Here is a 14,478-nt window from a genome sequence, read left to right on the forward strand (position 1 = left end):
GTTTTTATTGCAACAAAGAGAAGGATATGAAGAGAGGGAGAGTGTGTGTAACAACCTCACTTGTTTGTCCTGCTTCATACATGGACAGGTGGGAGAGCATTAGATATTCAGAACAGCAAAAAATTGAGTGTTTCCAGCTCATAGTAAATCTCTGAAAGGCATAAAAATGGAATAGTAAATAATATTTTTAAAATATTGTATTGATCATTGGACCAAAATAAATCATAAATATGTAAGAACTGTTTATTACTTCATTCCTTGCCCTTTTTTTGACATCATTGTCAATGATGTATTTAGACGGAATTCAGGGCGTCTGGGCCTCCCCTCTTCGCCGAAAGACTTACCAAGTACTTAAGTTAAATAATCGAAATATACTTGTTTAGCATGTGTTGCATAATCGAGTGTTTTTTATTTCCGCCGAACTTACACGAAAGTAAGGATTAAATTGGAATCATACGGAATTGAATTGACGGTGCCTAAGAAGATATAGCCACTACTACTTACTACCTCTATAATAATGTGCATAAAATATTAATCAGAAACTTTACTTTTCATGAACTGGGTATACTATCTTTTTCTTATTAAAATATTGGAAGTATAATATACGTTATATAAAATAAATATAAGAAATATATACAAAAAATTGGCCAACTCTAGCGTAAATTCGATAAATCTTTTGCTTCGAAAATGGTGACTTTAGAATTTGAGTTTGCTTTTAAATCCACTTTACACACAGAAAGGATAATCGGGACTAGACCTACAGTGTAAGGTGGAATCCGAAACACTATGTGTCTCCACGGGGTATCAAACCATTGCAAGCAGGCACGTAGCCAGGGGGAGGGCTCGGGGGCTGAAGCCCCCTCCGAAATCCTACAAATATCTAATTTAAACAGTAGCAGGATTAAACATCTTTTGTAAAAGGTTGTAATATATTGAGATATTGATTTTCTGGGCTTCTACCCCCTCCACTTTTTTGCCTTTAGATTTCGGCTGCTGATAATGGATGAGGCAGGAGGCACCTCCGAAATAAAATTCTGATTACGGGCCTGATTCCAAGGCAACGACGTTATAACTACGCCATCGGGCAGGCGTGAAGATCGTGACCAAAGCAGACGGACTGCACTGCATATTGAAGATCTCCAAATATGTATTTTATAATCGTGGGTTTTATATCAATAAGTTTTTTTAGTATTATTAACAATCAATAATGTCAATAAAAACGATTAAAATATTGCCGTGATTTTATCTTCCTTTATCGCACTTTACACTGTAGATCCAGTCCCGATCATCCAATCTGAATATAAATTGGATTTAACTTTAAGAAATAAAACTTTTAATCGCGACGATGAAGATCAATGATGATCTCGTGATGAAATAGGCGATGTGACAAACGCAATAAAACAACAATGCCTTGGTCCCACTTCAATAGTAGCCTATACAATCTACTATTTAGATTTTAAACCGTTTTCTTTTGTAATAAACCGTATATTTTCATCAAACCTTCTCAAAACAAGTAAGTTACATAAGCTCGTAACATTTCTATAGGCCTTCACGGTCCCCTTGGGAGATTATTAGATATAGTAGCGAGACGAGGCGGCTAAATATCGAAACATGTTGATACGAGACCGAGAATGAGACAGACCTCTATGAAATCGAGACGAGACTGAGGTGAGACTTTGTGTGCGAGACTATCTAAACCAAATTTTCTTATTTATCTTATTCAGACTACCACAGTCCGTTAGCAGCAATTGCGCTACGTGGTTGCATGTAGATTCAGGATAAAATTTCATTTTGTGATTGCTCGTAGAGATGAGGCTTCAAACGGAAAAATGTTGTCTAGAATGAGCCGTTTGACTTAATGAACTCTATACGGCGTCGAAGTTTGTGATGATACGCTGTGTATGTTGTTTATGCTGTATATTTCGAGAATGCAGACGAGACAGACGAGAACGAAACGGATGGTTATAAGTCGATACGAGAATGTACGAAATTGGTCGGGTTGTAAATGGCTCTTCTCTTTATGAACCCCAAAAGTTACGATTGCCTCCTCTGCTGAGCTCCTGCGTGGAACACCTCTGGTGAATCAAGAGTTCCTGGAATTGGATTTCCTTTGGCGTTGGAGACATTCACTTGCGTGAGTTGGATGTTGGAAACCGTACCTACAATTCCAATGAGGTTGTGTACAAAGTGAAGAACAGTTATTTATCCACACACCTCAATATCCCCTAATATTCACTCGAAACGTATCTTGCAGCCCCGTTACTTTTTTCACAAAAGCCGAATTTGTGGTAATTTTTGCATTTCCATCACCCTAAAAATAACAATGCGCCTTCAGATGTAAAAGTGTGAATATTGACCTCCCCGATGGCGTAGTGGCAACATTACCTAGTTATCTATCGAAGTCTCGGGTTCGATGGCCGTGGAGGCACCTAGTGATTCGGATTCCACTTTAAACTGTAGGTCCAGTCGCTATTAGCCTATCTGTACATAAAGTGGTCTTAACAAAACTGAAAAGTCTGCACAAACTGGTGAAGTTTTTATATCGGTTCACGTAACATTATAGAACATTCATCTTCATCGTTATGATAAAAGCTAGTAAGTTGACGTAAAATCAAAAAATAAACATACAAGCTACACATACGTACAAGCTACCTTGAAATCCAGCGTGCTCGGCAACATATGTTTGCTTGCCGCTCATACTAGCAGACGACAGCGCATGAATACTTATTAATACATTGGCCACAACATCACGAACTCAAGAAGTAGTTCTCTGTTCAAAGATACGCACAATTATCATTGTCAGATAAAAACATTCCCCTTTGCCTGATTGAAACTAGTTTTCATACAAGAGTTTGCAATTTTGCAACGAACTACTTCTCGACTCGGCAACCGGAGAGGTGCAGCGGCTGCGATTATTCCTCGCCGACGAGCATGGCGCGGTTCACGGAGTAAGGGTCGATTCGTAGAAACCAGTGCGTTCGAGTTTGGTGTAGTGACGGGACGGTGAGCGGAATGAACTGAAGTTTAGTTCAAGATGTGGTTCTTGTGTGTGCTAATCGTGCTGTTATCTGGTAAGTACAATACATAAGATTTAACCGCACATTAGGTGCTCGGTATGCATATTGTGTGTTTTCGTCTGCGTCCAGCAGAAGATACATTGACAGTTCGTTAGGCCTAACAAGCCTCACGATCTTTCAAGCTACACAAACAAAAACGTAACTGCTACTCTGCTGTTAAACCCATGGCTCGAGGCACTGAAAAAAAAGTCCGTACCTAGTATTTATTGTGTAATGAGACCCAAACAAGATCATGCGGAACCCTTTTTCATCACTGGGTTTCAAAATACAGATAATAACACTTCTCGTTTCATATGGTGCGTGCATGCATCCATGAATTTAGTTGCAAGAAAGAGATGATTATGAAGTCGTGATAGAGGGAGATGTTGTGGAAAATGTGTAGTGCTGATCTCGAGATAAATTGACATCATGCTTTCTAGGCTCTTGTCGAAGTTTGTTTTCGTTCGGACCGTTCTGGTAACATTACCTAGAGTAGGCACGTTTCTGTTTTGGCAAAGTGAAAATAGCACGAACTAGAATTGATCAGTTCTGTTTTAATGTTTGGATGTACACATGACTAAGTGCATGAACCCTTTGACTATTTTCATCTTCACAAGTTGCCTAGATAGTACGACGCTCACCGGCTGTTCTCCAGAGATGATCTCCGATGGGGTTCAATCTTTGTGCGTAAAGTGAATATGAAATTTTGCATATATCGAACGGTTAGTTTAGTGACGTTACGATGTATTCACAAGATGCTACATTGGTGATAGTAATAACTAATAAAATAACGAGGCGGGGAAGGGGGGGGGGGCTACCGTTGAAGAATATAGATGGGCGATAAAACAAAAACAACACGGAAGATTCTCCTGGATGCGTCATATCGCCAGAGCCTTGTCAAGAAAAAGAAAAGAGCGAATTATTGCAAGACTAGTAGTCTTGGAATTATTGTAGGCCACTTTCCTGTGCGCTCCATATATGAAAAAACAATGAGCATGAAACATTCGTGCCTTCACCAGGCTTCAAACTCAAGAGCATTGTTTTCGCCACAAATTATGATACCCACCGCATCGCCAAAATATGCAATTATTAAGCCAGTTAACTGGTAATACACAATAGAGTGCCTATGCGTACTAACTGAAACGTTGTATTTGGATATATTGCTCTAAATGTAATGAACACAAGTTATAGAATGACAGAGATTATATTGAATAACTATTAATGTTTGCATGAAATCGCCGTAACACGAATATTATCGTAAAAAAACAAGACATGTACGTACATATAATTGAGAATTTAGTACAGAACGGCTCATATTTATTAGAATGTGCCAGTGTAGTATACGCGTCCGACCTATAATAGGCTACGTGAAAATGTTTTTTTTTATTCTCGAAAAATATAAACAAAAATCGCACACGCTTTTTTGGTGCTTTTGGCTAATCACGAAGATGAGGATGAATTGTGATAAGATGAAATTGATGAGAAAGGACAGCACGTATGGACAGCACATAACATCTGTTCCACGGAGAATTATACTGGCTGGGTGCGAGTCCAGACGCCAGAACCTTGTTAGTCTGTAAAATGTACACCAGGTCACCCCTTACACCCCCGGTTGTAAATTCAGTCAGCATATATTTTTTTTCTTTTTATCGAATGAGTTTTTAAAATAATAGTTTCCCTCATGTCACAATTTCACCATAACTACAAGGTGGTACGTGCATACTTGTAATATTCCTATTATGGAGGACAGGTTTAAAATCACGAGACTGACCGTGTATGAAGTGTGTTAAACTCTGTGGCGTGCCCAGGATTTTCGAAAAGGGAGTTACGTATACTTTTTTTTTTTTACTAGTCAGCCCTCATTTTTCCATCTTTTCCTGCCTTTCACGTTCTTTTTTAGGATTACTGGGCCAAAGGGGGGTTATGACCCCCATCAACCCCCCTCTCGTGGGCACGCCACTGGTTAAACGCAACTTCACATTTGTGTAAGTCCACTTTATTCATCCATAGGGTAATCAGAACTGAATCTACAGTTTATAGTGGGATCCGGATCACCGGGTATCGAACCCGGGACCAGTGATGTGCGTCTACGCGTAAACAACGATAGTCTACATTCTACATGTAGACTATTTTATAAACGTAGTTAACGTAATCTACGTAAACAACATAGCAGAAGGTGAAAATTTAGCTATGGGCGCTGTGGAAGTAAAACAAAATTATACTGCGTATCAGTTGCTGATGTGTAAGGAGAACTTTTCATACTGTCCCTTCCAAATTCGAACAATTTCTCACCTAGGAAAGAAACCTAATATAGGAAATATTCTAGTGTTTTATGGGAAAAGACTAATTTTGCCTCACGACTGACATCTGTTGTTTGTTCGGCACACTATTTATCATCTTAGTTGGTGATAGAAGAGAAGAGAAATTTTGTTGTAAATAGGATTCTTGTCAGTTCGTTAGGAACCAATATAGTTGAAAATGTCACTTTCCTTTCATGAAAGCCTTGAAAATTAATGTAAATGCACATTAGATTGTCTACGTAGTCTATGTAAACTACAACCCAATGTAATCTACACGTAGATTACGTGTAGACAACTCATGTAGACGTAAACCTATAGTCTACGGAACATCACTGCCCGGGACTCTTGATTGCATGGCGACTACGTTACAACTACGCCATCGGGGAGGCCTTCTTACTCATCAGTATCTCGGTGGGAATTTACTTTGCGACCCTCCATTTTTATGATAGAACCATACAAGCATAAACACTACAAAGAAGAGGATTACAATGGATCAGAATTACTGCATACTTTTCCAAAATAAGCATTGTTATAAATATTACAGGAAATATGATGGAAATATTGGTTTTAACGTGCATCTCTGTTACTTCGTGTCAGTGTTGTAACCTTTAGAATATTTTCAGTCACTGGTGTTGGCAGAGATTCGGGTTCAAGCCTCATATTTACACCCAAACATTTTACATTTACTAGTTTTAATAAATATTTTGAAAATAGTCGTTGTGACGTATACATGTAAAGACAAAAGGTATGATATGCTTCTTCACATTATTTACAACAAAGGAGGATCTGGCAATACTGAGATGTGTTTCAATTTTTTTTTATCATCCACCACAACCAATAGGAACCAACTTACGAAATCTTGTCGCGCCAAAATGTGCAAGCCATTTCCCGATTATAGCCATGGAAAAAGTGTGTATGTACACAAAATTTGTTTCGTTTATGATCAGATCAGCAACGGAGAACGACTTTCTTTCATTGGGGACTGTTGTACGGTAGCATGTCTCCATTTGGTTTGTAGAAAGTTTATTGTTTTCAAGTTATTCAAAGGGCGATTCCTCGAGATGTGAAAAATACACCATCACCCCTTTAGCATCTAAAAGTAGGCGATCACCCCCCCCCCCCACAAACGGCGTCTAAAACTAATAATAAATCTAAAATTAATTGATTATCCGCGGAAAGGCCAAGGGTGATCAGTGTATGACTTATCTGAATAACCAGGTAGTCAGGCAGGAGCCAGGGGGGCTGAGCCCCCTGGAACTGTATTCAGCCTCCCCCTGGCATTTCCGTTAACCCTCTTGAAATTAGGTAAAACTATTTTGTATATTTTGTTTGCAGTGAAGAGTGAAAATGTAGACAGCACATGTTATTTTGCCCACAACTTTGGTGAAGGAGAAATTCACAGAACATGAACAGCAGCTATTACATTCTTTATCTGTACCTTCACTGCCCCTGTTGCGACCTCCCGTTTAGACAAAAATCTGTGACTTTGATGTTATCTACGTCAAAGGTGAACCGAAGGGGAGTTTCATTGCTTCGGCCGGGGGTGGATTGTAGGTTACTGTAGGCACTATGATTGAATATTGTGCATTTTTCTTGTGTGATATAAATATCTGTATCATCAGAAGTAGTATGGAGTGTGTAGTAAGGGATGAATTAACACTTCAACCGATGTTTTAAAATAGGCTGTATAGAAAAATGTAGTATTTGTATGATATTTCTAAATTTTATGTAACTTAATGCCCCCTCCCCCTTCCTCACACATACACCTAATTTACCTTCATTTAACACGGTTAAACTTCGGGAAAATGGACTTGGTTTACAACCCCCCCCCCTGATAACCAGTGAACCCCCTTCGAGATCAATTCTAGCTACGGACCTGCAGGTAGTACATTAAACTGGGTTTAGGTAAATTTTCAAATTTTATTTACTAAAGTATCGAATGTTAGCGAGAGTCTTGTCCTCGCCTTGTAATCAAAGAGTCCAGGTCTCGATATCCGGTGGAGGCACATTGTACAGTGGTTCGGATCCCACTTTAAAGCTTAACGTACATGTGCATAAAGCGTACTTGAAACAACAATTCGATTTTACTCGAATCCGAACGACTGAAGTGTGCTCTCACCGGATTTCGAATGTGGACCAATAGGATTCGTCTGTTCTATCTGGAGAAAGGTTGCATTCGCTTCCCTTGTGGTGACAAATTGGGTTTCCCGAGCCCCTTTACCTAAACGAAAATTCACAGGCAGAGAACCCCTGGTCAGATTGTGTCCAAATTGACCAGTTACGATAAGCCAGTCGTCCAGTTTTATTAAAATCGTTAAAATGTTAATTCTCCGAAGTTAAGGGAGCATGGGAGAGCTCCGTAAGTATGCAAAGCAGTAGAAGTGGCTTAGGGAAGTCCGCTCTGCTTTTTCCACCCCCCGAAGATCATTTCTGCGAGTGAGTCACACAGGAGCAGAGGCAGTTTTCATTTTGCCAACCGTGCGACTGCGTTTCATGGCGAGAAGGGTTTATTCCGATTTAATCTTCACTGATGATAACTTATAGCCAGCGGGCAGGGACCGTTGCATGCACACGTGAAATTATAAACAAAGCTCTCTTCTCCCCTCTCGCCCCGGAAGCCTCGCGCATGACTGGAAGTCGCTGCTTTTTCGAGCTGCCGAGGCCTTCTATCGATCTGCTAAGGGTTTTTGTTCAATAAACCCGCGGTAGGGGGAAGTCTGCTGTATGACTCACGTTTTCGGCAAGTTTCAACCGAGTTAGGCACAGGCGAAAACACAGAGAAACTCTGTTCTCTTCAAAGGGCACTGTTGGCCTTTGTCATTGTTGCTTCTTGCATGTTAATTGTACAGGGTGCTTAAAAAGACATGCCGAAAGCTCTGGTATCATTTGCCATTACCGCGTGCGGATGTATTGACGAGTCAAGACAAAAAAAACTATTGGTACACAATCAGCATAAAAAAGTGGTTGCAATCTGGCAAAGGATAATTCGTTTATTGGCCTGTGAATAGGGTTGCTTATACATGTAAGGATACTGTAGAGCAAAAATGATTATTATTGTGAGGACCCCATAGCCACGTACGTCGAGTGTACAATCGATGAAGAGCAAGTCAGGCCAATAGCGTATGTGGGAATTCATTTGGGAGGGGTGCTTTTTTAGTTTAGCAAATCAACTATGGTAAGATCCTACTTACCCTATGACTTCGTTGACTAGTGGAATTTGAGATTTTGAAAATGTATGGATCCACCAGCCTATGTTCCTATGTTAACCCTATCGCGCTATATAGTTGTGACCTGATACATTATCAATTTGCTGTAATCATACAAAGCTTTGCCATACAACACCAACAAAGCTTTACATCTTGTACAGGACATTAGGTTTTCAAAATAATGTTTGTTTATCCCGTACGTATGCGACCACGCAGCACATATACCATTGGTTAATTTCTTATCTAACAATAAATAAATGTCAGTAGCAACCGTGAATCTATACCGCGTGGGTTTGTTTATCCCGTACGTATGCGACCACGCAGCACATAATTTGTTATCTAACAATAAAAAAAAATGTCAGTAGCAACCGTGAATCTATACCGCGTGCTTGCATATATACATTTTTTTAAAACACACATTAATGTCTTCTACGCTATGTGAAGGTTCATTTTTTGTATGCAACATGAGCTACATATAGGGCGTTTCAATGAGAAGTCTCAATTTTTTAATTAGCTGTAAATTGTGTGGCCGTAGTGGTAGTCATATATAATTTCATTCAAAAGTAACGTACTATATTGGAATTTGTGTATAGATGGCAGTAAATGGCGTTGGTGATGTACTAGCGTTTATTCGTCAGTTTTCGTCACAGGCATCAAGATGTACACGGTTACATGAACTGAAAAGTAAACGCGGAACCATCTGGAATCACCAACGCCATCTGTTGCCATCTGAGTCAAATTCCAACATTTCACATTACTTTTGAGTTCAGTTATATGCAATTACTGCTACAATAATATCTGTTTTGAATTCTATATTGTTTAGATAGCCATGACACAAGATGCTTTTCTTTATTCTTGCAGGTTCTTTCGCTCAGGACAAGTTTTACTTCAGCAAGCGGCCGCAAAATGTTGACGTGGTTGCCGGTAAAAATGTGACTTTGGAGTGCATGGTGTCGAATACTACATCGATATCGTTTTATTGGACTCTAAATGGCAAGACCCTGGAGAACACAACAAGGCGTTTCCAGCAAGGTTCCAATCTCCACATAACACGTGTGGACAGAGAGAGGGACACTGGGAATTTCGCCTGCATCGCCACAAACACCAGCACAGGATTCTCCATAACCAGCTCGGCATCGCTCAACATTCAATGTAAGTACATGGTACTTTTTACATATATATACCTATAGCTTTTGAATGACGCGTGTGTACGATACGACTGCAAGTCTTACTGCTGACGTTGTGCGAGATCCTCCCACAAATCACTTTTTCTTCTTGTGCGCATCCAGCAACAGGATAATGCCATCAGATACCATGCTGATGAAGTTTTGTGGCCGCAGACTCAATTTTTTTCTAATGTGGAGGGGGATATGGATTGAAAAAGGGAAATTTTCTACCTGGGAAAGGGTAATTCTGCTTTCAGCTAGTGGCAACACTAACCCACTTGTTACATATAAGTATCAGTCTGCATATCTCATTATACCATAAAACGTTTAACAACAGTTACAGTATTTACAATGAAGAGTTGGATTCAGTGTTTCACGTTTCTCTTATTCACGGCGATCAAATCAAAGTTTGATTCTGACCTCCCAATATCCAAAGTTTGATTCTGCCCCATAAAGTTAAGTTCCTAGTTTGATTCTGCGATTCTGCCCCAGAAAGTTTAAGTTTCTAATTTGGTTCTGCCCGCCCCTAAAGTTAAGTCCCTAGTTCGATTCTGCCTCCCCCAAAGTTTCAAGTTTGATTCTGCCCACTCCAAAGTTAAGTCCCAAGTTTGATTCTGGCCCCTCACAGTCTCAAGTTTGATTCTGCCCCTCAAAGTTAAGTCAAAAGTTTGATTCCGCCCGCCCCAAAGTTACGTTTCAAGTTTGATTCCGCCCGCCCCAAAGTTAAGACTCAAGTTTGATTCTGCCCGCCCCAAATCTTAGTCTCAAGCTTGATTCTGCCCCCCAAAGTTAAGTCTCAAGTTTGATTCTGCCCGCTAAAGTCCCAAGTTCGATTACCCCCCCCCCCCCGTTACGCCCATTATTGCATTTATAATGACATTCATATGTATTTTAACACGCATATCCTCGAAGACGCCTCCTTGTCACCGCTTCTGGTGTCTTGAAACGAGCGCCAGGGACATGCGTGGGAAGATATTTACGACCTCCTGCACTGGATCCAATTATCAAGACTTCCCAGTTTCTACGGAGGGCACGTTGATTGACGACTCGAGGATTGGAAGTTCTCGTTAGGCAATAATCCGAGGAGGATAACCGTCCTCTTTTTTTGGCAGGGTCACGGCCGGTTATGGATCAACGCTCGACGACAGCCGCTCCATGATATTGTTGGCGGTGCTTTGCCGGAATAACCGTTTCACTGTATCTCTTTGTATGGACAGAGGCCACTTGAGTTGCCTTTCTTTTGCCCCAAATCGATCTTCCTCCACTCCCAGTGGGCGTGGAATGCTGTCACTTTTGTCTATGGTGGACCCCTGCCGAGGAGGAACCATTTCCAATAGAAGCCTTCCTTCTTTCCTGCGTACTATTTAGGGTATGGGAAAGTGCACAACACTGCGGGAGGTAATGTCTGCAGATCAGAGAAGCTTCCCAAGATCATAGGCGTGACCAGCGGGGGGCAAAGGGGCACTTTCACCCTCCGGGAAAACAAGTGGTGAAAATTTTCATTCTCTTCATTTGCCTTTTTGCTTGGAAATAACTGATATCCCCTTTTCGGATAACTCAAAATAAACAATTTGCCCGCTCCCCCCTACTGGGAAAAAGTGTGGGTCCACCCATGCCCAAGACACTTGTAGGGACGCTCAAGCTAATTCTTTCTTGGTATGAATTGTTTTGAGTCTACTTTATGCACAGATAGGCTAATCGGGACTGGACCTACAGTTTAAAGTGGGACCAGAACCACTGTGTCATGTGCCTTCACAGGGTATCGAACCCGGGACCCATTGATTACACGGCAATGAGGTTACCACTGCGTCATCTGTGAGACCTCAAGCTAATTAAATATTTTCCTAGCATTAGTGCACCCAGGAATCATAGGGTGTTTCAGTAAATTAATTCAGTCTTTTCGAAATATGTATTGAGGACGCTTATTTGTCCCGGATTTTTTCCCCCTTTCAATGATATATATTTTCCATTCAATCTCTTAGTGGTTAGCACAGCGCGTTACGCAACCAGAGGTCCCGAGTTCGAATTCCAGCCTGAGCATGGGTGCTCTTTATGAGTGTGCCATCATCATATCATCATTATCTTCGCGATTGACCAAAAGTGGCAAAAATGGGAAGTTGAAAGAACGACGATACTGCTGTCCGCCGTATTTTCTGTGACAAAATAAGCGAGTGTTTATTGTCGTCGCGGGGAGGCCTGGAAGCGTCCATTGTTCGATAAAGATTGAAAAGCTAAAACCAGTCCACCGCTTGGTGCTTCGGTGCGGGGAGGATGTTATAGTAGTACCGTTGCCCGAGATGAACTACTTTGTTGGTACTGTTAGGTTAGGAACAACATTAGAGAACAAGAAGATAATCCAATCGAACTTACTTGTTTCACGCTGCTGGAGCAGTGGCGATAAGGGGCCACGGGGGGCAGTTTTCCCAGCACTAAGTCTTACCTTGTACTTTTCACCCGTTTTGGCACCCAATTCGCCGATACTGTGCTGGAGCATAACGTGCTTTCATAATGGCTAAGAGGAAGTGTTCATTACAAAGGAATTATTCACAGGAATGGTGATTTGATACTTGGTATAATAGTATACATAGCTATAATATTATATTCTTATAATATGGCGAAGATACTCGAAAATTATTATTTTTAGCCTGACGTATGTAGTAGTTTTTCATTCAGAGAATATGGAAACTCTACCGGACCTATTGATCGCAAAATTTAGAAAATAACTTCTATGGAGGAGTGGAAGGGGCAGGGGCTATAGCCCTGAGCCTCAATCTGCAAACAGTCCACCGCTGGAAGTACTGCTTTGGGAAGGGTCACAGAAAAGGAAATGAAAGAGAGTGACTGAAATGTGTTAAAAATGTAAAATATGTACTTGCGAAGATGGGGATGAGTGATGAACTGACACTCACAAACTTCCATGCCCAGGCCAGGATTCGAACCCGGGACCCCTGGCGTTGTAGCGCGATGTGCTAACCACTCCGCCACGGAGGTCGACTCAAAACAATGATTTGATGCAATTGATGAAGATACGGGACTGGAACGCTAAACCTTTCGATGCTAGGATTGTGAGTCGAGCACGTAACACACTCGGCATGCGCTGAACAATTTTCGATGTAAAAGTGGCAAGTGTTAATTCAATATTCTGGCAAGTGTGGGCATTGTAACGTCCAGAACCATTTAGCAAACGCCCATATGCACGACTCGCGTGCGAATCACCAAATCTGCATGCTGGCCGTGTCACATTTCGTATCTGTAAATCAGTTAGGTGCTTTTCCCCAAGATCCATGTATTGCACTGCAAGCTGGTTCCGGGCGAAGGCATAACGAAGCAACCTCATAGCTGTTATCACCTGCTTGGCGGTGCCTTCTGTGCATCCACAGGCTCTTGTTCAGTTGTGGGAGTTTCCTGCTGGTAACAGATCCGGGGGATGAGACTAACAACTTCTCTTTAGCACTGCATCGAAGGAACGGAAATGTTCTTCGTGTTCCTGAAGTGACAGACAGGCCCGTTCAGGTGTCTTCCTTTCGCATAGCCACACAAACATTTAATCGTACCATGGGAATTCGAGCCCGTGTGAAAGTTGGCACCTGTTGTTTTTTCGGTTTCACAGGAAGGATCGGCGAGTGCAAAACGGAACGTTTTTCCCACTTTCTGTGGTTTGGAATTCATCACATCATTGTTGTTTCTTCCTTCTATTTGCATTCAATGAGGTTTCTTTGTTGTGAGTATCCACGAGCTTTTCCTCCCCACTCAATTGAGACAATTGTTACACATCCGCGAACTGTTTCGCATGTTAAGTTTCCTTTCAGCATGCCGACGATTGAAATTCAGATTTGGGTTCGTTTTCAAGGCTCCCCACAGAACCAAGGTATCGCACGTGTTTATCTAATTTATGTATGTGTATGGGAGGAGGGGACAGAATGTTTCAAAAACCCTTCTTTATTCCTTTGTATTAAAACTTAGGCTTTAAGGTTTTAAATTTATTTCATACCGCTTGGAGCACTGATAAGCATAATCGTGCTAAAATGCCTCTCCTTTTGTGTTTTTTGCTTATTCTTTTCGCTATTTTTGCACTCCACAGTGTAAATATCTTCTTTTTTTGTTGTTTCAATTGCAACTAAACAAATTCATCACGTCTGTCAAAAGTAGCAGTAACAAAACTATAGAGTACAAAAAAATTAAAGTCAATAAGTGCGCAACTAAGAAAATAAATAGCAAGTTCATGTTCACTGCATATTTTGGTACCTTTCTTTATTTTGTTATGCCTTTTCAGGGGCCTGTATTCATAATTTTTGGCGCCTGTTTGCCTGTCTATTTTACCAGTTCTTGGCACCTATAAATCCACACCCTACTATGACCTACCTCACAGATGTCACTTTTGAATTGTCTCTTGACAACAACAATGAAAAAACGTGTATTATTAAGGCATATTTATTTAAAAAGTATATATAATTTTGAACTTCCAGTAACAGATTTTCATTCTCCACACAAATATTGGACATGTCAAGTCGTACAATTATTATTTACATACTTTTTTAATTAACAACGGGAAATAACTAGTAAATATATTCTCAGAGGGGAGGAAGATTTCTTTACCCTGTGTGGAAAGAAAATTCAGATTGAAGGGGGATTTCCTGGCTTACTCCTTTCAGTTTGAACACTAAACGTATGGTCATGAAAATAGGCGGCTGCGCAGAATTGCGCTGGTGCCACACATGGGAAAAGCAAAGCAATAGCGGGACAAAAGTCG

General features: G+C 40.8%; 1 protein-coding gene across 2 annotated transcripts in view; it reads left to right on the plus strand.

The window, feature by feature from the left end:
• Nucleotides 1-2,952: 2,952 nt before the first annotated feature.
• The window catches only part of LOC145978887 (inactive tyrosine-protein kinase 7-like), a 203,850-nt gene continuing 192,324 nt past the window's right edge, over nucleotides 2,953-14,478 (plus strand). For both annotated transcript variants that reach the window (XM_083111814.1, XM_083111815.1), the window contains exons 1-2: nucleotides 2,953-3,071; nucleotides 9,424-9,714. In XM_083111814.1, the coding sequence (XP_082967940.1) occupies nucleotides 3,035-3,071; nucleotides 9,424-9,714 (328 nt within the window). In that variant the 5' untranslated portion in view covers nucleotides 2,953-3,034. The remainder of the gene's footprint in view (nucleotides 3,072-9,423; nucleotides 9,715-14,478) is intronic.

This window comes from Lepisma saccharinum, chromosome 25, assembly GCF_977018435.1.
Source record: "Lepisma saccharinum chromosome 25, izLepSacc3.1, whole genome shotgun sequence".
Lineage (NCBI taxonomy): Eukaryota > Metazoa > Arthropoda > Insecta > Zygentoma > Lepismatidae > Lepisma > Lepisma saccharinum.